Source organism: Onychostoma macrolepis, chromosome 03, assembly GCF_012432095.1.
Source record: "Onychostoma macrolepis isolate SWU-2019 chromosome 03, ASM1243209v1, whole genome shotgun sequence".
Taxonomy (NCBI): Eukaryota; Metazoa; Chordata; class Actinopteri; order Cypriniformes; family Cyprinidae; genus Onychostoma; species Onychostoma macrolepis.
This window is the reverse complement of record NC_081157.1, coordinates 38376504-38404286: the sequence shown is the minus strand read 5'-3', so window position 1 is coordinate 38404286 and position 27783 is coordinate 38376504. Positions and strand designations below refer to the sequence as shown.

At 38.8% G+C, this 27783-nt stretch overlaps 1 protein-coding gene across 21 annotated transcripts in view; it reads right to left on the bottom strand.

The window, feature by feature from the left end:
• The window catches only part of rbfox1 (RNA binding fox-1 homolog 1), a 298167-nt gene that overhangs the window by 76009 nt on the left and 194375 nt on the right, over positions 1-27783 (bottom strand). The window contains exon 1 of one of the 21 annotated variants that reach the window (XM_058770887.1): positions 23507-23543. The exons of 18 other annotated variants lie outside the window; for them this stretch is intronic. Coding sequence is in view for 1 of the 3 variants with exons in the window: in XM_058770884.1 (XP_058626867.1) it covers positions 19140-19154 (15 nt within the window). In the remaining 2 variants the exon portion in view is untranslated. Of the gene's footprint in view, positions 1-10139; positions 10315-19139; positions 19251-23506; positions 23544-27783 lie in introns of those variants that run through there. 2 more of the 21 variants (XM_058770884.1, XM_058770886.1) reach the window with 2 other exon arrangements.

Sequence of the window (27783 nt, the reverse complement as noted above, 5' to 3'; positions counted from 1 at the left end):
AACAGGTCTACTTACTTTACTAACAATCCAAAAAAAAAAAAACATTTAGGGAGTAAAGAAAATGGAAACTGTGTTATATAATAACAAAATACAGTAAAAAATTTACTTTTTTTCCAGAAATTTTTTTTTTTTTTCAATCTATATTTATTCTACATTATTTTGTGTTTGTTTTCATGCACGCATGACAGATTTTACTTTGCTCAAATTCCCATAGAAACAGGCTAAACAATGGTTCAAAAGACCAAAACCTATGTTTATTGGTTGAATATGTGACAGTTTGAACCAATCTGGGCATGGGGGTGGGACTTAGCGTCAACAATCGTTCCTGTTTGGCTCAGAGGGACAAAATGCATTGGTTTCTTCTGACCAATCAATGTTGTCAAAATGTGATGACGTAATCACATACGCTACGAAAGCATTCAGATAGGATTAGCGGTTCAAAAGTTATTAAACATTTAAGAACAATAGTTATTTTTAGCCGCGGGTGGCTGTCTCGGTTTTTGAGGGTTAATGACTCTTGAGGAACATGAACTCCACACATTTACTTCTATTTGATTTGTGGACAGAAAATAGTGCCAAATCTTTAATATTATGAACTCTTAAATATTATCATCAATTAATTATGTTAAAATAGCCAGATTTCCAATGTGGCCACTAACGTTTTTTAGAATTAATGTGTAAAAGTTTGGGGACAGAATGATTGATTGATTAAAGATTCAATGAAATGGGTTTTATTCATCAAGGACACATTACATTATTAAAATGACTTTTGGTCAATGTTACAAAAGATTTCTATGTAAAATAAAATGTTGTTCTTTCAGAAATGATAATGAAGAAATATTTCTAAGGAAAATATCAGCATATGATAATGATTTCTGAAGTGTCATGTAACACTAAAGACTGGTGTAATGATGCTGAATGTTGTAATATTGTGAAATATTATTACAATTTAGAATAAAATATATTCAAATAGAAAACAGCTATTCTAAATTGTAATAATATTTCACAATATTACTGTTTCACCATAATTTGAGCAAATAAATTGTTGGGAATAAGAGACTTTCAAAAACATAAAATATTCTTACCAACCCCAAACTTTTGAACAGTCGTGCATGTAACTTAATCATGCTACATTCTAAGATACCTCATTTAAGTCTAATTCTAAGATAGCATCACATCCTTTCCAGAGAAGTATGCATTGTGACTAGCTCAGTATTTATGAATTATAAACCTATATTTACAATACCCCAGCTGTGCATTCATAATGAGTCAGCTATAAAGTTCCATGACAGAGTATGCTGCCTTAATAGTCAGCTACCTATGTAGGCAGCAGGCAGCGAGGCAGCTCACTAAGTTTCGGAACCGAGCTACAATCTCCCAAAAATGTGGAGGCGAATGCTATTGGAGAGGAGCTCTGCTTCCTGTTCCTATAACAGCATGCGCGTAGCTGCTAATACTCGTCTATTCTTCAGCGCTCTTCCTCTCCGCCCGCCGATGCATGACACCCTCTTACAGAGAAGCGCTCGCTGTTCTCTCTTTGTCTTTTTTCCCCCACCAACTCGTTTTATCTCCCTGAGTCTTTCTCGCTCTCCACCTCCGTCTCCCCCTCCCTGCTTCTCGTGTGTTTCCCTGCCCCTCTCCGATTGAGCTCACTCTCCCCCAGACGGCGCAGGTTGGTGCTGGCGCACATAACAATTGCAGAGGAGCTTCTAGCACTTACAGTAAATGAAGCTCGGGCAGCAGCCCACTGAGATGCATTAGATTAGGTAATTGAGATATGAGTGATGGCGCAGGCCGGCCCCTGCCGCAGAGGTCTTGGAAATAAGCATTTGCCGCATCCGGCGTATTACAGCCTCAGATTATGGAGGGCCCTGATAGAATAATGTCAGCCGAACACAGGGCTAAAATTGAACTGTCAAGAACTGTCAAATACACAATAATGTGCTCGGAAAACCCAAGTTATTTCGCCACTCTGAACTGGCTGACAGACTAGCGCTGGACCCTGTGTGTTTCAGAATGCGCTTTGAGAAAACGTGCATCTGATGAGTATTCAATTTGAGAAACTTGAGATGCTAATGATTTTAAGCAGAACAGCTTCCGTCGCGTCTCCTAACAGGATTTGTGAGGGGAAAACTTGTTTGTTTCAACGCTGTTGGTTTTCTTTAAGCGAACACCTCATTCCCTGCTGAATCTGCTGTGCTAGCGTGCTAAAACAGTCACCTGTGTATAGATTAATGGTTTTAATTCTGAGGACTGGCAGGGCGTAGCCGCACGAATGTCCATATTTCCATCCGTGCCCCGCTAGCTGTGAAGTTAAATTGATTTAGGCCTTGGCATCTCTGAAACGCGATGCCGTAAATGACTTGGCTTCAGTTCAGCACGTTTGCCCATCACAGAATAAGACCTAGATATATATAAAAAAAAGAAAAGAAAAAAAGCCTTGCGGCTTTTATGTACTACAGTATATTGCCAATCTTGGCTGTGTGGGTGTGTATATTTTTGCAAAATGTAAATAATATTACTGTACAGCGAGCGATACATATAAAGTTGGATATATATCCAACTTTACACACCTATACATACAGTATAATTATGTATATATATATATATATATATATATATATATATATATATATATATATTACATATACACACACATATTATATATATGAAATCTCAACTATGATTGTTTATATCATTGCGAATCATAAATTATATTATTGCAAATTATATTATCGCACAGCTCTATATAAAGTTGGATATATATCTAACCCATATACATACAGCAAATCGTGATTGTTTATATATTCCCAAAATGTATATTATATTACTGTACAGCTCTCTATATAATCTATATAAGTATACGAACTGTATATAAAAGAACTGATTGCACTGTATTTTATGTATAATCATTTTCTATTCTTAACTGTTTTAATTCATTTTAAATTAATTTTTAAATAATTTGAAATGTTTTTAAATTCCTTGTTTTTATTGTTGTGATTTTATGATTATTTAACTTCCTTTTATGTAAAGCCCTTTGAATTACCATTGTGTATGAAATGTGCTATATAAATAAACTTGCCTTGCCTATATGCAACTACATACAGTATACTTACATTAAACGATATATACTACATAGCGAATCTCAACTGCCTGACTGTTTATACCATCGCAAAATGTATATTATTTAACTAACATATAAATAAATACATACATAAATAAATACTTCATATGCACACACACACATAAACATTATCATCATGATTTTCTGAAAAGCTGCTTTGAAATGTGTTTTGGGAAAAGCACTATACAAATAAAATTGATGTGACTTGACTATTCATGCGTCTTCATGTTTTGGCTTATTTCCTTTACTTATAGAGTGCAGCCATACTTATGAACCTTATGAAAACTAAACGTATCATCACCAAATATGTCATTATCTTGTATATGATTCAAGCGTATTATAAAAATATTTTTCTCCTTTCTGGATTGAAGACAGAGATATCATCACTTGAAATAACCCACAAATCAATACCTCACCGTTAGCATGTGCTCACCAACTTCCAGTGGCAGCACTTCATTTAGGTAATGGCCTAAAGAGCCAGTGGGAAAAGAGCGGACTGACATGGCAGCCCCACGCAGCACACACAGCAGAGTGCACTTAAAGCACGGCAGACTAAATCAGGGCCAATTAGTGTGTCTGTGGTCCACAGCAGCTGGGCTAAGTCTGGGGGCAAAGGTGCTCAGGGCTGGAGCTGAAAAATTGTGGCAGTCCAGAAGCAGGCCTTTCCTGAAAGAAATAGAGGAGGGGGGATACAGGGAGAGATAGAAAGAGGACATCGGCCCACTGTCGGTCAAAGAACATAGTGCACTCTTTTTCCGCTAACCTTGCCCGACATCAATCACGCAAGCTGGAGGTAGAGTGAGAAGTCAACTCGGCCACTGAGGAAAATATCTGTAATGATTGACGCAGGGGCTTGTGTGTCAACCTCGATGCTTTTATGGAGACCAGCTGTAGCTAAACACGTTCATTGTGATTTGTACTGGAGTTTATTTTTTACATTTAGTCCAAGTATATGAGCTTTGAAGCCAACTATGTTCTAGTATACTCCTAAAAAAATACACCTTTAACGTATGTACTTATTTTAATTTTATAGTCTTATTCTTCTAAGAAAACAGACCAAATAAATATCGGCTACTCATCCTGCACTTAAATTTTTTTTATCGTCCTCCCTATTGCTGATGCAGCCAACTAGCAAGTATAAAGTCATGGTTCATGACGTTGACCTATATAAAGACAACAGCCTCCTAAAAAAGATTGCAGGGATATTTAATATGTTAAATCCATATATATTTTAGTATTAGTTATATACTATAATATTTTTCATTAATATTTTGAATTAGCTTTTACATTTTTATATTTACAGCCATTTTAATTTTAGTTTAGGTTTTAGTAATTTTATGTCCTTTTCTAATTGCTATTATTTTTGTGATTATATATATAGCTTAAAATTAATTTTTCTTTCAGCTTTAGTTTCGTAATTTAGTAATATTAACAATTCAACTTTAAGTTAATTATTTCAGGTTGTCATGGCCATGAGTTTATGTTTATTTTCATTTAATATTTATATTTTATTTAATCTTTATTTAAATTACTGAAAAAGTTTTTTTTAATGATTTTTGTTTTAGTTTTAGTATAAATGTAATAGACAATAATATGTAATAGACAATAAATGGCCAATATTACAATAAAAAAAAATTTAATAAAAAAAAAAAAAAAAAAAAAAAACTACATTTATCAGTGTTAATAATTTATTAGTGTTTTTAAAGATGAACTTGAAGTGACCGTGGGATGATGGAAAAATTTCATTACTAAAAAAAAAAAAGAGCATGCACTACTGAATGTCCAATATTGGCTGATACTGAAAAAAAGAAAAAAAATAGTACTAATATATCATCGGTGCGTCCCTTAAAAACATGTTAACATCTCTTAGCAATAGGAAACATGTCAACACAGGAGACAGAAAACTGCCATTTACACAACAGAATGAGTTAGATTCACTGTGGCGTGTGCATCCCCATCTCAAAAGTGGTCGTCTTTGGAGGCATCTTGGCAGGGGCCCTCAGATGCTCTGGCATCTCATGCATCCTGGAAGGACGGAGCCGCTGCGTCGGGGAGGTAAGAACATGATGTGGAGAGCTAAGCGAAGGTATCTTCAGGACAAAAAGCAACCGCAGCGCTACAATGGCTGTGAACAATCCGAGCGTTTTATTCATCCGCTGTTGTCCTGAGCTGGGGCTATCATGCATAAGCACGCCACCACAAACAAACTGCAGCCTGGGCGCCTCCACCACTCCTGATCGCCTCCACTGTTTCAACCTGCAAATTCCTTTGGCTTGTTTTAAAGGGAGAAGCATCCCATTCTGTCAATGTCACCGCGGATATCCCTATATACAATGCAATTGAAGATAAGCCTAATCTTGCACACCCACACGGCATCTTCATTTTTTCCCCTATCAAAGCCGACAGTATGTACAAACCAGAGGATTAGCCACAGACTTCTATCCTTTGGAATAAACTCAAGCACAGTACGTGCAAAGTAAACCTAGCAAGGACAAAACACAAATATTGTTCAATGTATATTTAACATAAAAATAATAAAAAAAATAATAATCCAATATTGTGTGTGCAAAATCTGACAAAGTACATTTGATATTAAACATCTACTTAATAATAACCAATTTAAACACAAAAAAAAAAAAAAAAAAAAAAGCTATTTGTGCACTACTTATGCAAAAATAATGCATTTGTCGAATGCTTCCTTCCGTTTCATGCTTTTTCACTACAAAACCAAGGCGCAGACATGCTTTCTAATTTGAATAAGATTAGATATACAAGGTATTAGAAGATTTCTGTTGGGTTCATAACATCTGCGCTGGTGCACGGTGACATTTGTGTGTTTACAAATTGAAGTAAATGGATTATGGAGGCCTTCTTTACAACACAGAGATCCACAAACAACACACAATTCCAGGTTGGAGAAATTGCATGACTCTTTATGAGCTAATTTCCCCCATGTCATACATTACAAAAGCTGCCTGTGTAGATTAAAAAACAATATTCAAAGTAGGCGTGAAGCTATTGTGCTTTAAGGATGCAGATTAAAAACCCAGATAGCCATTAAAAAGCTCATGCGGAAAAACACAAACAAAAGTTCTAAATAAAAAATGATATTCTTATTATAGAATAGTCTTCCAGGTCTGACTATTTTTTGCCAAAATGCAAATGTTAGATTTAAATTCATTTATTTTCATCACATCAGCTGAAGGCCTTAATTCTGGTCTCTTATTTTAATACTTGGCTTTACCGCTTGTAATTGTATGATTTGCATTTTTTTTTTTTTTTGCTCCCATTATAAATAATCCATGCAACACACGGCCTGGCTGCCAAGCTGGCATCACTTTCTATTTAATCTTGTGAAACAGTCGCTTTATCTCCTTGTTCAACCTGGGGTTTATCTTTTGTTGTGGCACCGTACTATTGATGTGGAAATGTTTACAAAGCAATATACACTTGCCCCATTTAGCGAAAGCGAGAGTTCAAGGTATTAATATGATCGTTTTATCACCCCCAGCGTGCTTCACTCAGTCATTGACTTATTAACAGCCACTGTTTTCTTTAATGGCTCCTTTGCCTAGGACGTGGCGTCTTGTTAACAATAAGGAGGCAGCATTTATACGTATCGCCAGGAGAGCAGTTTTTGTTTTGTTTTGTTGTGCAGAACTATCGACCGTGGTATTCTCCTTCAACTCCCTGTGGGGTTGAGAGCAGAGCCCCCGTAACATCGGCATGTGCTCCATTATCATTTCAATACGAGTATGACACACCGGCGTGCGGCGGAATGCTATGTTTCTATTTCCACTTCACAAACGATAGCAAACGCCGTATGCCCGGTGTGAGGTTTCCCCAACACCCTCCCCCCCCTCCCTTTCCCTGCCGCGAGCGAAACAGCAACGCTAGCAACTAGCGTGATGTGTGCCGCAAGGCCTCGGCAGCACAGGACAGGCTAAGACTATAACCAGTTACATAATCGCCGCAATAAACATGTTCCGATTGTGCTCAACACACAGCACTTAACTCCCACTGACGATAACAGAGTAAGCAGCAACCCTTTGCCAGCTTCCAAGGGAAATAAAAGAGGGAGCGATCTAACTCTATACTTCATTCTCACACTTAAGGGCCATGCATTTTCCAAACGATGAAACATATAATCATTGCGGCCCAGGGATATTTTACAGCCAACGTAACATGGTGTTTGAACAGTCTGGATCTTTGTTAAGTCATGGGGAATAATCAGATACACGCAAAACGGGCACTTGTTTTATTTTTAGAAAGCATTTTTTTTGGCCAAGAATTCACGAATTAGTGTTGAATTACATTAAACATATTTATTTGAGAATAATACTGTGATTATACGTTTCATACTGAACAATGAAATGTATAATCTAGCGCCCGGGGATATTTTACAGTCGACGTACATGGTGTTTGAACAGTCTGGATCTTTGATAAGTCATGGGGAATAATCAGTTTATGATGTTTTATTTTCAGCATCTTTTTTATTTGTTGACTTATATTAAATGTATTTATTTAAAATTAATGTTGAGATTTATTTTTGATGTGAATCAATTTTAAAAGAAAAAATACATGAAAAAATGGCACACGCGCACGCACAACAGCATCACTTTGATTAAATATTCTCTTTTCTAATTTCTGTCAAGAGGAGCTGCATTTGAAATGAGAGGACTGGCAGAAATCTGCATGATGTATTCAGCATCTAATGAGCGGCGGGGTGAATTGTAGGCACAGGGCATATGCAGTGCCCTGTGAAATCCCCTCTCTTGCACACTATGATTATTCACCCTCATGTAGCTCTGTACTTCCTCTATTTCGGTCAAGCCCACAGGATTTACCAATCCAAAGCTCTGACGGCTCGAGAAAAAGAGGCCTGTCCTCCTCCAGAAGGGCTTCCTGCTTTGAGACGCCCTGGCTCCCCGCACTGCCAGGGCTCAGGCGCACCACAACTGAGGCGCATCCATCTGTGTGCCTTGTAGGTGCTGTGGAGATAACCAATTTTTCAAAGCACAACCAGAACTTGCATAATGCCTCATGCACCCACGTTATGACTCACTAAATTACATAAACAGAATGTGGGGTATTCTCTCTCTCTCTCCTTCTTCCTCGCTCGCTCGCTCTTTTTGCTTTTTTCCTGCCATTGTTATTTCTTCCAAAATCATTTTCGACTGAACAAAGCTACTGAAAACAATGTAATGAGGGTATGAAAAGATATGTCAGCTTATGTAGAGGATCATGTTTTCTTTAGGACGATAGGGGGGGGGGGACAATGTGAACTACAGTGTGGGAGATTAAACCACACACAAAAAGTGGGGGGGGAAATCTTTTAACTTCATTTTAATCTGAAAATGAGCTCTCGTTTACAACAGACTTTGAAAAAGAAAAAAAAAAAGAAAAAGTCTGTCCAATCTACTGGCCAAACAAAACACAGTTATTGAAATTGAATATTGTTGCTTTTAATCAAATACAAAAAATGTTTGCCAAGACGTATATTAAAACTATTAAATGACTGTAAATATGTTTAACAAGTGAGAAATCAGTAAACTCCTCCCACAAATGATATTTCACACGAACAGCCAATTAAAACAGTTATTTAATGATATATTGGAAGTAATATTTTTACCTGTGCTGTACCTGATTCCTCGCATTTAATCATTTTAGCAAACATTGTTATTCCACTTGTTTTTGAAATGCAAGTTACAAAGTATTTGTACTGTATAAGTTTGCAAAAGTATAATATCATTCAGTGTTTTCACATGATTTTTGATTGGAAATGAGTGCACATGTTTTAATTTACATTTTTGGGACATGTATTTGCTTATTACAATGTACATTTGTATAAACATTTTTTACATTTTATTCAAAAACAAGCAAATTCACTCCAAACCCCTTCCACAAATGATATTACACACAAACAGCCAATGAAATATAGCCATTTCAACTTACATGCCACAAAATGTCAATGAAAACTATAAAATAATATTAATGAAAATAACAATAATAAATACACTAGCAAATACACTACAAGCCCCTCCAAACAGCCAATCCAAACATGTTGTCAGAGCTGAATGATATTTTTGAACACTTTTAACTGCTAAAACTAGTTGTGATTCCACACATTTAATCAAATACAATTAAAAGATCTTTGTTAATAAGTACAATTACGGTCCAAAAATGTAAATAAAAACTGTTGTTTTAATCAAGTGGCTACATTCTAAACTCCTCCCACAAATTATGTCCAGCACTAACAACCAATCAAAACACAGCCATGTGGTAGACACCGAATGATGAGTCAGAAGTTACATTTTTACCTTCTTCTGCAGTAAATCCACACACTTAACCAAACACATCCATACCGAACATCAATTCACAAGCCTCCCTTCATGTGCGAGTCAAGTCACGGCCCGACTGTGTCACGTAAAGTGCGTTAAGTTCAATTGTTAGTTGTTATTGCTCTCGTAAGTATTTTCCGATGCAGATGTCATTATAATCATTATCATTTTTGCAGCCTGAGAGAGTCATCAATATTCCAACAAAGGTTCAGAGAGGGAGAGCGAAAGCGTGCGAGGGAGAGAATATCAACAAAACAAACTATAATTCCCCGCTATTTCAATTACCCATCATTAGCTCGCATTTCCATCCCATTGCCATTCCCCCAGCAAAATCAAGGTCTCTCACACACATCCCCATTAGCTCTGATAAAAGCATGGCTGGTGTTTAGCAACAAAAGCAACTCGCTGCTCTGTTAGCTGACTGATCACACTATGAGACCCAGGCGTTCTCTGACATTAACACACACACACACAAATACGAGCGTCCGACCGCGCACCGGCGCTCAACTGGAGTCCTCAGAGAGAAATTCCCTTTGCTTTGTAGGTCAGGCTTAGATGCAGGCATACTCAGATTGAAAATTTCATTAGAAAACCTGCACCCCCCCCCACCCCCACCGACTGCCTTAGCCCCGGGTCTCACGACACTATATTGATTTTAATAGATACCAACTCACCCCCTCGTGACGCGAGAGCTCTTGTGTGGAAGAATAGCTACCAGGCAGTGTTAACAGTGGCCGCACAGCTCCATGAAGCAACACTCATGCACTCTCACACTGAATGGAAAAGGATCATTTCAAACAGCAAGGCAAGAAACAAAAAAAAAGCCACGCGCAAGGGGTAAGCACACAGAGAAAGAACGAGGGAAGGGAAAGGAGAGAGAGACAGGGAGGGGAGAGAGAGAGAGAGAGAGAGAGAGAGAGAGAGAGAGAGATGGGAAATTAATAATCCCAGAGACAAGTCCCCTCTGTGTTATTCATCAGGCTGCTTTCTCGCAAGCTGCGGAGGAGCGGAGATATACAGATGGGAGGGGCCAACGGCACACTCCATTGGTTCGCGTGCTTCATTCCAATACATTGCAGCCAATCCACTTTTTTTTTTTTACTGTGCCGCCTCGCCTTAGAGGTACAAATATACAGTAGCTGCCTTGCGGTTTCACAGAGGGAAGAGAGGAGAGGATAAAAGACAAATGAGGAGCTAAAAAGTGGAGGGCAGAAGGAAGAGGAGGTGGAGGAGGAGGAGGAGGAGGAGGAAGGAGAGGGGCAGGCGCTGGATGAGAAACACTGCTTAGGGGCTCAGCAATGCTGCCTTCAGTTAATGCACTATTAACTTTATTTGAGCTGACTTCCCATTTGATCCTCTACGGTGGGGTCACTCAATGGTGGGCAATTTCTTCCCAAATCACATCGTAATGAAATTGCTGCCTATTTCCCAAACCTATAATAATATATAAAAAAAGAGAGAGGAAAAACACACGCACGCACACACACACAAGTGAAATAATGCAGGTGATGTTGGCTGGCTGCCCTTGCTGTCAGACATTACAGGCAATTCCTTGCCTCCATTTTCCATGTTACAATGAATACATTTCACAGCTCACTTGCTCTAAAGTGTGGGTGGTACAGCATAACAACCTACACCATGTGAGAGAATATCTAACACTTTCACCTCTCTCTTTTTCTCTGGCGTTGCAGTAAAGCGAAGCGAGTCTCCAAACCTCCACACTCAGCCAAGCTCATCAATTATTGAGGCTGCACATCGGCCCCACAAAATCTGATGCTTTAAATGTAGTTTTGTGTTACAGTTTGCGAGAGCGAAAAAGCTGATGCAGAGGAAAGGCTTATTTCGCTCTCACGCGCAACCGTGCCATCTCCGCCAGCGCTACGTCGTGTTGGACGGTCTGCGGATTAAAACAGTCTGCTGCCTTTCAGATTTTGCACCGCAACACAAGACGATGGCCGTTGAGACACTGGCTTCACAAATGTTACACTTAAGATCACTTTATTTCACGGATGTGAAAAACTATTTGTAAAATATGAAGATATTTTGAAGATTGATGGGGTACAAACAAAACACCTTTGACTCCCATTTACGGACAATAAAAAAGACACAGACATGCTTTGAAATCAATTTCAATATGTGCTCCACAGAAGAAAGTCATACAAGATAGGAACACTTGGGGGGTTGTCATATCGTTAAAAGTTACACGATATTGTAAAAATACAAAACTTGTGGTGCAAAGCACGCACACGCACATGCACACACACATAAATAAATAAAATACATCCATAAAAAAGCAGTCAAGCACAATAACCAGTTTACATGTGAATTTCTGTAGTAGCAGTGTGGGTCATTAAGCAGCCAATTGTTACTGCTAATAATAATAGTAAATAAATAATTCTTGATTTATTATTAATAATCATTATATCCAATTTATTAATTGATGAACTGATTAAAGACACAATCAATTTACGATTTTACTCTGCATAAAATTATGTATAATATGTTTATATTATTTGTTTCTGTAATAATAATAATAATAATAATAATAATAATAATAATAATGGTCACTTTATTTTAAGGTCCAATTCTCACTATTAATGAACTATTATTAACTGTTAATTACTGCTTAGTAAGGTAGTTGTTAAGTCGTTAGGTATTGGGTAGGATTAAGTATGTAGAATATGGTCATGCAGAATGTGCTTTATAAGTACTAATAAATAGCCAATATGCCAGTAATATGCATGCTAATAAGCAACTAGTTAATACTGAGAATTCGTCCCTATACTAAAGTGTTACAAAAATAATGATAATGATAGTAATAATAATAACAATACAACATTTATTATTATCATTATTATTATTATGGTCAACCCAATCCATTGTTTGATGCTCAGGATTTAATCTTTAACATCAGTTCATGGTTTACAAGCTAGTCAACTAGCTGACCAATCGGACCTATCCTTAGCATATTTGAAGAGTAATTTCGAAGTGCACTAAGCGCAATCCCACCACTCTCGTAGAACTGACGGGTTTATTGTCTTGTGTGCAGATTGGTTTAATCCAGACTGGGGCTGCTCATTTCAATGGCTGAATGTGCCACAGTAATTTCACATTTTGGCTCAGAAAGCGGCCACCGCAGGGGGGCTATGAACAGTCAGTTGGATGTGGCAAGGGGACAGTCATGTGAAATCGCAGACCAAATGTGAGTGGTGAGAGGCCAATCCTGGCTCGTTGTAATCAGCTAATTAAGCACTTCAGTCAGGCCGGCGAAGGCTGCCACATTTCCCTTTGTTATCAAATTCATTATTCGACGTTTCGGAAAAAAAAGGGAAGGCACCACGAACAAGATGGGCTAGAAGCTCATACAAAGTATGAGAGGGAGGTTGAGATGTGACATCTCTCTCTCGCTCTCTGTAACGTCTTGGGCCAGATCTGGAATCTGATACTCTCCGAACGCAAACACAAACTGCTTGGCTGATCTGCGGGATAATGGGAACGTGGATGTGTATCAGTGGCATAACTGCGCCAGAGAAACAGACGGTAATTACCATTGCCCTCTCTCTCACACCTCCAGCGCGCACACACAGGAAATGGGAAATGGGCTCGGGCGATAGCGAGCCACCTAGCCTCCTCACCTCATTCCCCACCAATTCAAACTAATCTACTTCTTGATTTCAGAGGGAAATCAACAAACATTCATTCCATTGAATCCTCGCCGCTCCACGTGGGGAAGGAGGGGGCTCGGAGAGTAAAAGCGAGCAATGGGAGCCCATTGAAAATGATTGTCTCATTCAGCCACGGCGCACGCGGAGGCCTTTATCCAAACCTGGCTTGAAGCTCATCCAGAACTTTCTATCACATTACAAACGCTCAGCGCTGGAGTGCCTGAGATTAATCGCAGGTTAAATGCGCCTTTATGTACACTGCATAGCCTGATAACAAGCAAAGCCAGACGGGGGCTTGGGAATTAGCTAGTCTGAAAAAAAAAACAATGCTGGAAAACATGTCCAGATCCCATCAATATTCATGAAATATTTCTACTTTGTAGATTAAGAAGAGGGAAAAGACCATCCATAAGTGCTGTTTCACAAGGACAGCTCTGGGCGATGGCTGATGGTTCTATTGTCGGCTCTTTTTCATCTCACTGGGCTTACGGAGATCCCTTCGCTTTTATTTTCTGTCATTAAATCCTGTGATAGAATTAAGGATAAGAGCAGCTGGGTACTACATCAATAGAAAATCAATTATACTGTCAAAACATAGATGTATGACCTGCAATTTTTCATCTGCGGTGAAAAATATTTGAAAAAATAAAATAAAAAATGGTTTATTTTTTGAAGTTTAATCACAGTTTTCGATCTGATCCTGAAAAGCTGTTTATCCGCTTCCGTGACATTCATATTTGTGACAACCATATCAAGTAATTCAGTGACAAACAAAATAAACAACGGCCAGAGCTCGGCTCATACATTTTAAGCACTTTCCCAGAGGAAATCGACATCTAACATCATTCTTGCTGAGGCAAAATTCAACAGACCACTGGTCCGAACAGACTGTACCGACAAAATGGCAGACGCACACAAACAGGATTTCCTCAGCATTATCTCATGCCAAAGTGTAGCCGTTTTAATTGTGCTGATTATACGAGCATATTGTGAATTCCCCGCTGCCTCGTTGAGTTCAGACTCGAGAGGGCCTCGGGAGCAGCGGCCGCAGTGCTGAAGGGCTCCTCAAGTCCTCGTTGAAATAATTTGAGGGTGAAGTTGTGACCTGGAGCACCTGAAGTACCTTTCAATCTACTGCGGCGAGCGCTACGCAAACAATACCTGCCTTCCAGGATTAATCTCAGCTCCCAATCACAAGGGTTTCCTGCGCAGCTCCTTTCGACAGCCTTGGGTCACCATCAACCTGACGACGTCCAAATTGCTCCACGTCCACCTGCGTTGCTCCCAAAACCCCCTTCGATGTAGTTTGTCATAAACGTGTCTGAAACGCTCTCAAATGACAGCATTTGGGAGTGTTTTTCTCCTCTTCTATCTATTCACTGTTGGAGCTGTAATTGACTTTATGCTCCGTTCCCGATATCTTTGACACAGCTGATGTGAGCTCTCAGCGGAGGCTAGAGATATGACATACAATCCAATCTCCCGCTCCACTCAGATCACAGTCACCATTTAATTAAAGCCAGCAATGAACACTTTATTTAATGGCCTGGCCCCTCCCCCTCTCCATTACGCCCACCCCTGACTCCTCACACCTCACAGAGCATCACACAAGCTCCTTCATCTAGTCCTACCTCAGTATAACCCTCTAAAGCCTTGAAAACACAAAGCCGATGCCGACGAACTAGTGACGACAAAAGCAGACTGCGGGATCTGCTCGTCAGCAGCGTCTGGGTCCAAAGTTGCCCTGACACACCAAGCCGACGCTCGACACCCGACGGCCAAGCAGCACATCCGTTCTGCGCCTGCGTAAGAAGAAATGCCTTTCCGTACCAGCAGGTGGCAGTAGTCTGTGTTTGTTACTCAAATTGGGAAACTGGAAGAGCTACAGGGATACAAAACATAAACAAAGGTGCCTGAAAAAGCAGAATCTCGCTAACCACAGATGGATTTGTGATATTTCAGAAATGTCTGACACATTGCAAATGGCACTGGCATTGTCATCCCTTGGTCTTTTGCTTGTGGAAGAAGAAAAGAAGAAGCGGATGCGAAAAATACAGAGAAAGCGCACTAAATGGGTGAAGCCATGGATACTCCAGAGACAGGCTCAAGTGGCTTTCCCAAACCTGTCGTTTACTTGCTTCATCACTTCCGTTTTTTTTTTTTCTCGTGCATTGGTTCGCCAGCTGAACAGCCAATCAGAATGATCAGATGGCCCGACTGACTGACGATCTCCGAGACATGTCGAATCGGCCGAAAAAAAGCAGACGATGACCAACTTCAGCCAATGGTGCGGAACATACTGAGAAAACTTAGTTGGCCAACGATCAAAACCTGACCGACGGCCGACCGTCGACTTGGGGTGTTCCAGGGCTTATATATATTGTATAACCGTATTGACCCGAATATAAGACAATGTTTTTTCCTTGGAAATACATCTGAAAAAACGCGGTCGTCTTATATTCAGGGTCTAGACTTTGACATGTCAATAATACACCCACAACAATAGGTGGCGCCAAAAACGCATAAAACGAGTGTGCCATGAAATATGTAATGTAATGTGTGTTGCAAAGATCGCGAGTGAAAACAAAAGAAAAAGAAAAGCTTTCAGCGGTAGAGTCGTGACTGTCATGTTAGCCTGATGGGACCAAACTTCCTCTGTAAGTGATTTTAAAAAATAAGACAGTACCCAGATTTGAAGACTACAATAAGATTTCACGTCTACTGATAATAACATTTTGGTAGGCTACTATGAGTTGGATAGCCTAATTGTTATATAATTCAGATGGGCTACCTGTTATTTCAATGGTATATCAAAATTTTCCAATGTCATTGTTGGTACATTTTAACCAGTATTTACCATACTTTCAAAACAAAAATTAGAATTGGAAAAATATGCAATATGAAAATAATTTAAGAATAAATGTGTTTTACAGAGAGAGAGAAAAAAAAACAAGTTTTGGTTTTCAAAAAGCCTTTTTTCCAACAGGTGTATCTGGAAAAAGGGGGGTCGTCTTATATTCGGGACAATACGGTATATATATATATATATATATATATATATTTATAACTTATAACTTCCTTTTCCTTATCTCCTTCACAATCATTACGCTAAATACATCCCTGTATGTAGACACAAATAGTAGTAAGATTTTCTAATTAATTAATTAATTAATTAATGCAAGGATGCAGTAAATATATCAAAAGCGATTTCAAATAAATGCTTTTGAACCTTCTATTCATACAAGAATCCAAAAAAACAAAAAAAAACATGCATTATATGGTTTCCACAAAAATATTAATCAGCTCAACTGTATTCAAATCAGCATATTAGAATGATTTCTGAAGGATCATGTGACACTGAAAACTGGAGTAACGGGTGTTCAAAATGAAGCTTTCAGAACAAATGACTGCATACAATATTACAGAATAATTTTAAAATATATTTAAAGAGAAAAAGGTTATCTTAAATTGTGATAGCATTTCACAATATTACTTTTTAATAAATGTTGCATTTTGCAGTATTTCAATTAAATGCAGCCTTAGTGAGCAAATGTACAGTGTATATTTATGTTTTGCAAGTTTGCGAGGTATTCCCTACAGCATAACACTAGACAAAAAGTGCAAATACTAAACTGACCTGCACTATTTAATAACACCGAAGCACATTTCGGTCAAATTATTTTGACAAAAATCAATAAAAACTGGTGTATTGTTAGGGGTCTCGCAGTTCTACCTGCTGGGCCATACTGTAATGTGCAAGCAAGGGGTAATATCTGTTTCTTTGGCAGGAAGATTATCCCTTAGTGAATCTGTCACTTCCTATTTCAGTTAACACACTGTTGAGTAGGGTTCATCATACATTGAAAAAAAAAAGCCCAGCTGAATACAAAGCAAAAACTAAGGTCCTCCAAGCCATACAGCGGCCAAAAGAGCCGAATTCTGAGGGACTCGATTCACAGCAATAAAAGACACGGGCTGTTTCGCCTGCAGACACAATCTGAGAATGTGGGCTAATGTGTTTTATAAACAAATGGCTTTTATATAGTGGAAAGTGGACAAAAACACAATGGCACTCTAGGTCTCTCGCTTTTGTGTCAAAAAGGCGATGGGGGTTAACTGGCTTTTGAGCAATGAGAGCACTTTGGTACATGTCATTTTGAAGGGGTTGCAGTTCACTCAAAATCTATCATCTGAGACCGTTCTTTCTGAGGATGTGGATCAGCACACAGAAGATTTGATTTGACAGGGTCAGGAGGTTGTGCCTAGAGACATTAATAAACTCGCCAAGTCCCCAAGACTCCAGATTCACTTGACCCAACTGCTCCGCCGCTGATCCCAACAAACCTAGCAACAAAATGAAAGTTCAACAAATATCGAGTATATAGAGTTACATTTTTGCCGATTGTGCTGTGTCCTTGAAATCTTTTCATATTTTACCCTTGAATAATGTCAACACAGTCTTCTTTCATCTGTTCAATCTTGAACTCTTTCGCACAGATGTAATCAACATTTAACAATATAAAACATGATTAACAGCTGTTAAAAAGAAGCTAAAAAGAAAAGAAAGGGTTTTGTTATTTTATTAGTGGTACTTACTAAGGCAAGCATCACTATAACAACTTGCACCTGTATCATCCAGTAAATTCTATCTATCTATCTATATTCTTTCTCTAAAGAAGGTAAGGCAGTAACCAACCAACCAAAACACCCTATAAACATTTTAACTCACTTAGAAATATGCTCAAAACACTCAAAACACCTTAGCAACAGCATAGCTGGTGACTATATGTCCTCTTTTTCCTGGACATGTCCAGGCTGGGATTTCTAAATAGCCTTTAATGGGGCTTAGCTTAAGCCAGGACTAGGCCTTAGTTAAATTAAGATATTTAATCAACTTTTACAAAAATGCCTTAGAAGAAAACATTAAGGTGTGCATCTTGACACAGAACAATAACACTGACATATTTTAAGATATGTCAGAGCAAGATATTTTCAGTTGAGACAACTCAACCATGCATTTTAGTCTGGGACTAGCTTAAGCCTTGTCTGTGAAACCAGGGGTATATTTCTTTAATTTCATACCTGCTTAAGGTAATGACTGAAAAGTAGTTTGACCAATAGTGTGCTGACTAGGGCTGGGCGATATATCGAAACGTGATGATCATGCGCATCTCGTCAATAAAGCCAACGCTATCTCATGACCAATTCATACGTATTTTACGAGGTGGCTAATTCGTACGAATTCGTACGACCTCACTCGTACGATTTTGTACAATTTGTCTAAACCCCAGTGACGAGTAGGTTTAGGGGCGGGGTTAGGTGTAGGTCATTTGTACAAATTCATACGAATTGGCAACTCGTAAAATACGTACGATTTGGCAAAAATTGTATGAATTTGTACGAATTAGCCATCTTGTAAAATATTTACGAATTGCCATGAGATCAGGCTGGTAAAGCCGGTTCCGTGATTAGCGCCTTCGATAATGAACGAGATATTGTGTAGCTTGTCAGTGAACTATGGCTCTGTGTATTAAATGCCGCTCCATTTAAAAGCAGGTGATGGAGATTTACCACTAATCACGGAACCAGCTTTACTGACGAGATGCGCATGATCATCGCGTTCGATATATCGCCCAGCCCTAGTGCTGACATTGTATAATAGACCAATCGTGGCATGCGAGGACATGGGATCTACAGAGAACAGTCAAAGCAATACAAATACACATACATGTATGCTGTCGCTATATATAATACCGCGCTATTGATGAGCATAACCGCAGAGGAATGCAACAACCGCAGCAACCGCGATATTTGCGTGTTTTCTTTTTTCGTAAGGTTATGCCCTTCTCGTTTTACACTTCCTGCATGCGTACTGAATATTAAATAAGTTAGTTATGATAATATAATGTGTACCATGCTGATTTGTACAAAGGCTCGGTAGATTTGCACTTAACAAGCCTAAACAGACTGCGAATGAGAGAGAGAGATCGACAGAGCGCGTGCGATTACCTGCGTTTCAGTCATGTGAGTCAGGTATATTTGTGAAAACAGGTCGTCATGTCCAAGGAAAGCGAAATCTCTGTCTGAGCATCGACGCTCTGCTGGTCAGTTGAGCCTTTAAAAGTGTCGCTTTTATTACATCTCTCTTTGAACGAATCAGCGCTTTTGAACATGTTGAATGAACGGTTTAAAGACTCACTCAAAGACAGTCCCTTGACGCCACCTTGTGGCGTAACAATGCAACTGCACTGACTGACAGCCAGAACACGCAGTTGAAATATCAACCGAAAAAGTCTCTTGTCCAGTCAGATGCGAGGATAAGCACTAACTGTTATATAACAATAACGAAAATATAATTTTATTGTCAGGTTTATGTTCTGTTATTTTGTCATTCTCTTCTGTTTACTTCGCGTTGAAACAGGAAATGATTTAGTTTCAGTGTCTGAATTCCTTACATCGTAACACATACACACACACAGATATTATATATATATATATGGCGATAATACCGCATACCGCGCTTTTGAGCCACTAAAAATTCCTTCACCGTGACAGCTCTATACATATAATGTATGAGGACTTAGGACAGCACGTAAATAGAAAAACAAAGCCGAAACCTGGACATTTAGGCAACTTTGAAATCCCGGTCAGAACATATCTGGGGAAAAAGAGGATGAATGAACACCCTAAGCTTAGCAATAGTAAATTACTGGGAACTGATAGACAAGATTCAAACCTTTGATTTCATGAGAGCAGTAGAGTTTCTGTAATATATTTGCTACCGCTTTAACTGCGCTATGTTTTTTAGTTTTTTTTTTAACTCAATGAATTTCAGATTTCATTCCCTATATTCCAGTAACTCTTTGAATCATATGCTCGAAAAAAAAAAAAAAAAATCCAGAATGCTTCATATAAATAAATTGAATCTTATCAATTTCATTGGAGTGATTGCTTGGCAAGTTCTGAGACTACAGCAGAATTACACACTGTGGAATTCCAGTAAGACATGCCTGCTGGCCATTCACACATCTCCATAATAGGCCAGACCGTCTAACAGCCAAGATCAGTAGCACTCTTTTAAAAAGGAACCACAAAGAAACGAGATCTCTGCTGTGCAGAGGGACACTTATTACCAGCAAGTTGCTTATTCATGTATTTCTGTGATGCATTAATTAAGGAGAGGATGCAGGAGATATATGATTGAACGAGAGAGAGAGAGAGAGAGTCAGGGAAAAACAGATTATGTGAGGCACTCTGGGACTTTCTTCTTCCAAGCAACTGCAATATGACCGAAGGGATCACGTTAACCCACTTCTATCAGACGACTGTGGAGTCGGGCTTCCAATGAAAGGAGTCGAGATTTGCCGCCGTAAGATGCTTCTTCGTATGTGCCAGGAAACATGTAAATGCTTCTGCCGCATGTAGTAGCCTAGTGCTTAGTGTTGAACAGCACAGACGTGATGTCTGCAATTAAGACGCCTCATTCAGAAGAATCAGAGAGATGGCCCTTGGGAGCGCTACATTAGGCCGGGGGCATCCAAAGTTCTCCTGTGCAGAATGAAGATGTGCAGAATAATCGGGACACGTCATGGTTTGGTTTGCAGCGAACACGAACCGATTCAACTATACCTTGAATGCACCATAACTAGCATTTCAAGCCACTTTATACATTTTTTTATACATGAACTGATTGAAAAATACATTAAAAAATGCAATTCATACCGTATATACAATGACCTGAATACACTTCTTCCATGATTAACATGGTTTTTCTTTATGAATTACAATTAATTAAAATATTTTGTTGGGTGGACATAAAGTCAAATTCTGATATCACAAAGAAGAAAACATATTTAAAGAAAGAAATTCTTGAAAAGAAAGCCATCCGTTTGATATAATTATTTATTATTATTTCTTTTAAAGAATCATATTGTAATAATAATATTTGAATAATAACATATTATAAATAATAATCAAATACTAAGATATAAGAACCCTAATCTGACAATGCATGGTTAGACCACATCGTAAAACCAGAAAATGAAAGAAAACTTTAGAAATTCATGATTTTATGTACAAATTGCTGATATTAGTAAAATAAATAAATAAATAAATAAATGAATAAAAAGTAATGAAAGTAATGAAAACTATGCATGTATTCAAGGCTCAAGGAAGTTATTAAATTCAAACTTTTCTTTAAAATGAATAAAAGTTTTTTTAAAACTGTATAAATCAAACATGAATGCAAGGACTACATATTTCTAAGAACTTTGCACATGTCTTAAACCAGATTTCTCCTTTTCTTTATCATGGACACTCGTATATGTCATTGACCTACCTACAATACCGTCTGATCTCATCGAATAATGAATAATTTAGTTTGCTTGATCATTTTAACTGATAATCTAATCACAAGGATGAAAAACGAGTGCAGAACACCGGCATATGCTCGACTCATCCCTGGCTCTACAAACAATGCACTTTGGCAGCATCTGCTGGGGCCCTAAAAAATTACACAGGCTTTGACGCACAACACAGGACACGGACCTGCTCATGTTCCAGCAGGATGTCCATCCGTCCACATATATACAACCCCAAACATGTGTATCTCATCTTCAGAGTGTGATAATTGAATAATAATCTAATTTTCATTTTCAGACAGCTCCGGCAACAGGCAAGGATTTCGACTTTACAGATAATGACGATTATCTCAATTTCCTTTAATGTTTTAATTTCGAGCAGGCACTATTATGTGGGAACAGATAGGGTGAGCAATGATTAAAATAACAACTTATGTTGGTTTTGGAGCTTTGAAATGACTTGTCCTATCAGAGAGAATGCACATGGGAAGCGTCCCTCTCCATTGCTTTAATTCCCTGGTGTTTAGCATATTGTATGCCCATGGCTGGTAAATTAGTCACATCTGGAATAGCCTAATTAACAGATAGGAGCTTAACCTACTTATCAGAGCAAGCCACTTGGACTTTTTTTCCCTTTTTTTGGTTAGAGGGTGGGGGCACCAGGGGGTGGGCAGGCAGGGAGGACGGCTGGATGGAGAAAAGAAAGAAAGAGAGAGATTGGATTGGTGCTCACTAGCTTCCCAATTTGCTGATGATGGTCTTGTTTTTTTTTTTTTTTAAATGAACGCCACCCGCCTCCCTCCGTGCTTCACACTGACTCATTTCCCGGCTAAAAGCGTGCGGATGATGTCAAGGTGTCAAGAAGCATGGCTGACAGCCCAGCATTACCAAACAATTGGCCGGGGTCAACGTAAAAACAATACTGCGCTCTCAGACCCTCCATTACAGAAATGGAAAAAATCTGTCAGCCCTGGATTTAATGTTATTTGCAAATGATACAGTACTTAACTACCCTCTTATGCCATCTCTCCACCTCTTTCAGCCCCTCTGCTCATTTCTCTCCTTCCTCTCAAGCACAATTAAAGGTAAATAGGCAATAAAGGAATTGCTTTAAGTATTAACGCAAGAGTTTCCCCTGTCTTTTACGGTTTAATGGTAAACATGGCTTTTGTACCACAATTTCCACTAATGTAATCTAATAGCTGTTCTAGTAGACCCCAGCATCACATTATTGATATCTGCAGGATGAAAGCAATTTTTCATTTAATGCGTGAGGGGGAAAAAAAAAACACGGTTCCTGTGCTAGCTTGGCTGTATAATGGAAACGGAGGAAATAAAATCATTCATGCCTCTTATGACAGTGTTACGTTTTTAAAACCTTCAATAAAAGCGTGGCCTTTCCGATTCCCCCTAATTAATCATCGGCAACCCTTTAAGCTTCGTGGGGATGGGGTGGACGATCTCCGCCGTAAATTTGAGAAATACGGTCTTACACGATAAGACCGCTGCGCCGGTTTCAATCCCTTTTGTACGCATCCGCCCTTAAAAAACATTTCCACAGCTAACAGCCGAGCATATTAGAAAATAAAATACAATTCTGCCACCTGACACTTCAATTTAGCCCGCTCCAACTGCTGAAGCCATCAGCCCGCTGGCCTGCCTGCCTGCCATGATGGAGAATCCCCCAAATATCACTTAACTGATCTGAGCCAGGCACGTAATGCTCATGCACTCTCCCCCACTGCATTACCGACACACACTCTCTCTCTCTCTCTGCAGTGCGTTCCGCTCACACACACAATCTCATTTTAATTGACTGCATTGTCTGGGCCGAGGCTGCGGGGAGCGCCTCCACCCTCCTCTCTCCACCCTGCCGCTTTGAGGAGTATTTACAATCCGATAATCTTCAAGCTCCTCACCACATCTATTACACTGCAGAAGAACAGACGTGGGGAAACCGGTGCCTTTAAAGGGATAGTTCACCCAAAAATGAAAATACGCTTATCATTTACTCACCTTCACGTCGTTTCAAACCTGTTTGACTTTCATTCTTCTGTGGAGCACAAAAGGAGATATTTTATAGAATGTGCTGGCCACTCTTTTCCATGCAATACAAATAAATAAATGGGAACTGGAGCATTTGAGCTTCGAAATGTATTTAAGTGATCCAAATGACTTGAAGATTACATGCAAGCCTTCTGTAGAATTGTGATTTTGCGTTTTGTCTGATGAACAGACTGAAGTTTCGATTTTGAAAAGCCAATATTCACTGAAAATCTTACAATCCACTCCTAGCTCTTATTGTTGTGTTCATAAAATAAGCTATCACATTTGTAAATGTTAAATCACCCTTACGAGTCCAATCTTTTCAATGAACCAGTTCATCCAAGTCACAAACGAATCACTATACCGGACTCTGTTTTGATCCATTTGCATATGAGAACAGCTCTCTTAGGAACTGTCAGTACATAATAATTTAAATTTCTGTTCCTCACCCAAAGCTATCATGTGATTTCCCAAGACTATATAAGCTGTACTTAAAAGGTACAGTTTTCATGAGGAAAAAAAAAGACCTGTACACTGGGGCACCACCATTAATGGGACAATTTTGTACTTTATCTACTCCTAAAAGGTGCATATTAATATTTGTCATTAATCACTTACCCCCATGTCGTTCCAAACCCATAAAAGCTTCGTTCGTCTTCGGAACACAATTTAAGATATTTTGGATGAAAACTGGGAGGCTTGTGACTGTCCCATTGACTGGCAAGTAAATAACACTGTCAAGGCCCAGAAAAGTATGAAAGACATCGTCAAAATGGACAGATATTTTGACAATGTCTTTCATACTTTTCTGGGTCTTGACAGTGTTATTTACTTGCCAGTCAATGGGACAGTCACAAGCAATGTTTCCTCTAAGCTGCGCACGGCCATGGTGGAAGAAATTATGTGCCGCGCACACACAAAAATGAGTTGGGAAAGCCATTTGATTAAATTCTAGTAAAAGCGAATGAATTGCAATGCTCGGGTAAACCGCTATAGAGTTAATATGCGCCAAATGAGTCGCTGTAGGAATATTTTAATGGTTGCGGACAAAATAGCTCAAATCGAGAACCAGTGCAAACGCAATGACATGTGAAATAAAACATCATCATGTATTAAAGAAGAGTGGCTTGATTAAGTGCTGGAAACAGCAGATGATGGGCATAGAACGGTAACAAAACTCACACACACAGGTATATTATGCGAACTGTACTTCATAGGAATTCACGTTCACGTTTTTTAAAACTATTTAATTGACAGATCTCAGTTTAAATGTTTCAGTTTGTTTTGATATTATATTATGTTAGGCCTATATTATAAACCTAACAAATAATTTACCTTGTTTTTAACGGGTCTCTTATGCTCATCAAGGATGTATTTATTTGATCAAAAATACAGAAAAAAAAAAGCTGTAATATTGTGAAACATTATTGCAATTTCTAATATTGGTTTCCTATTTTAATATACTTTAAAATGTAATTTATTCCTGTGAAGCAAAGCTGAATTTTCAACATCATTACTCCAGTCTTCAGTGTCACATGATCCTTCAGAAATCATTCTAATATGCTGATTTATTATCAGTATTGAAACAGATGTTCTGCTTAAATTTTTTTTGTAACCTGTGATGCCTTTTTCTTTGATTAATAAAAAGTTAAAAAGAGCATTTATTTAAAATATAATTTTTTTTCTAAGAATATATGTCTTTACTATCACTTTTTATCCATTTAACACATCCTTGCTGAATAAAAGTATTAATTTCTTTAAAAAAAAAACTAAGAAAACAATTACTGACCCCAAACTTTTGAATAGTAGTGTATAACACAAAATTTCTATTTTGAATAAACACTGTACTTTTTAACTTTTTATTTATCAAAGAATCCTGAAAAAATATCACACGTCCCAAAAAATATTAAGCAGCATAACTGTTTCCAACATTGATTATAAATCAGCATATTAGAATGATTTCTGAAGCATCATGTGACACTGAAGACTGGAGTAATGATGCTGAAAATTGCTTTGTTTCATAGGAATAAATTATATTTTAAAACGTATATTAAAATAGAAAATTGGCCAGTTGGCCTCAGTTGGCCGAAATGTCCACCCAATAGAGAAAAGTTTTGAACAGCAAGAAAAAAAATTAGAGGGAACATTGGTCACAAGCCTCCCGGTTTTCATCCAAATTATCTTCAATTGTGTTCAGAAGACAAATGAAGCTTTTATGAGTTTGGAACGACATGGGGGTAAGTGATTAATGACTACATTTTCATTTTGGTGTGGAGTAACCCTTTAAGGTACTTCTATGAAGCCTTTAGGGGTAAATAGGTACCTACTGCAAGTAAAGGCAGGTGCCAACAAGAAGCCACGCACTTGCCCTTCGTCTCGACTATGCTCGTCTCAGTGTATCCCGCCTTCTTACTGCTGAGGTATGGAGCCGGCATAGCAATCTCCCTGCATCGCCATCCTTCACCACATCAAATGATCATTTAGCACGGCCCCCTCTCCGTGATTGATTGACTCAGCCCACGCCTAAATCACCCTCATAAAACTGGTATTGTGACAATGCTGGGAGTGTGACAGGTTAAGGAATCGTATTGATTCACAACTGCAGTCCTGCGGTGTGACTGAGGCACGTCAGTAGCGAAGGCGAGCCCGCAGACCACAGAAAAAGGCGCCGGCTTCGATAACGCTGTTGATTTTCAATACACAAAGAACAAGAGAATATGCTAAAACTGGTGCTTTCAAAGTTGATTCGAGAATCGAGCTTGAAGTGTCACTAACAGGTTTAAGAGAGGTCTCAGAAGAGCGCCGCTAAAAGAACAGTAATGCTTCTAGGACCGACTCCGACCTCCATTTTCTCTCCTCAAAAGTAGCGCGCTGCCATTCAAAGCGAGCTCATTCAGGACACGCTTTTAAAACGTGTCCTCGTGGACTGTTCATGTGTCAACAGTCCTCTAGCATTAAAGGAAAGCTTCCCTGACATAAGAAGGCCTTGGGGTACGTCCCAGCCCAAAAAGTCAGTCATTTTTTGCTGCGGCATGGGAAATAACACAGAGAATTAGCCAGTCGTGAAGAAACGCTCTTTGTTTCGGGTATTTTACAGAGGTGGCATGTCCCGTGTCAGTCCTCACAAATCGACAGTGGGCTCCAGACAAATCACAGCCAGCCAAGGCAATATATGAGACTTCAGTCCCTTGAACAAGACTGCTGAAATCAGCAGCTTTACAGGGTCAGTCCTCCAACCATCCTCCCTCCCTCCCTCCTTCTCTCTCGCTCCCTATTTTTTTTCTTTACCTCACTGCCTAGACGCCAAAGCAATCAATCTTAACTAGAGCCATTCCTTCTCTGGAGTGAAGGGTGCCATTTGTTTTCTTCCGTTGGGATGCTACCCTTTCCCTGGAATATCTCTCCTGTGCCGATCTTTTACATATTCCTTCATTATTGGTTTATGATTATAATAAGTGCTCTAATGTTCCTGATGCCCGAGACATTCCCCTCAGTTTGCAGTCTGAATACTGATAGTGATTTTACCTCTTTTACCTTAATAATGATTTACGGCATACATTTTCTTTCCTTTTTTGTTTTTCTGTTGATTTTGGGCCATTGAAATTAAAAGCTTTTCAAAGAGATTATTTGGTCTGTGACAAAAATACTGAACGTATTCAAACAGGTTTCCTAAACACTCCCTCGTCTGCCATTGGTTGACTAAACAGATAACCCCGCCTCCAAACTCAGCCCATTTGTTGAGCCACTGTTGCCGTGTTGGGCTGGTCAGAATGCTTAAACAAACTGAGCATTGTTTTGAAAACATCACAGAGACAAACTGTTCCCACTTTTCATGAGGAATCAGTCTGGATTTCTTACAGTTGTCTCGACATATTAAACCCGATAGGAGAAAGTGCTTTAAAAATTACACACTCCAGCCTCAAATTTCCCTAAAATTTAATTCATGCATTCTTGGAGTGTGTCTGAATGGCCTAATGATGATTTAGTAACTGAGACCACATTCATTCCTGGTCATATATTACCACAGAGTTTGACACAATTTGAATTTGAATCCATTATAGCCGGTGAAGAAGAAATGCAGAAATAGTCCACATTTGATCTGTGGGGGTACTTTTGCATTAGTGACTTCTGAGCTTTTAAAACATGTTCAATTGGCTGTGGGTTAATATTCTTCAAAACGAGGACCATCACTTAGAGCGAAGAATCAAAATATGAAAATTAAGGAAGAAACCACAACTAGGAGAGAC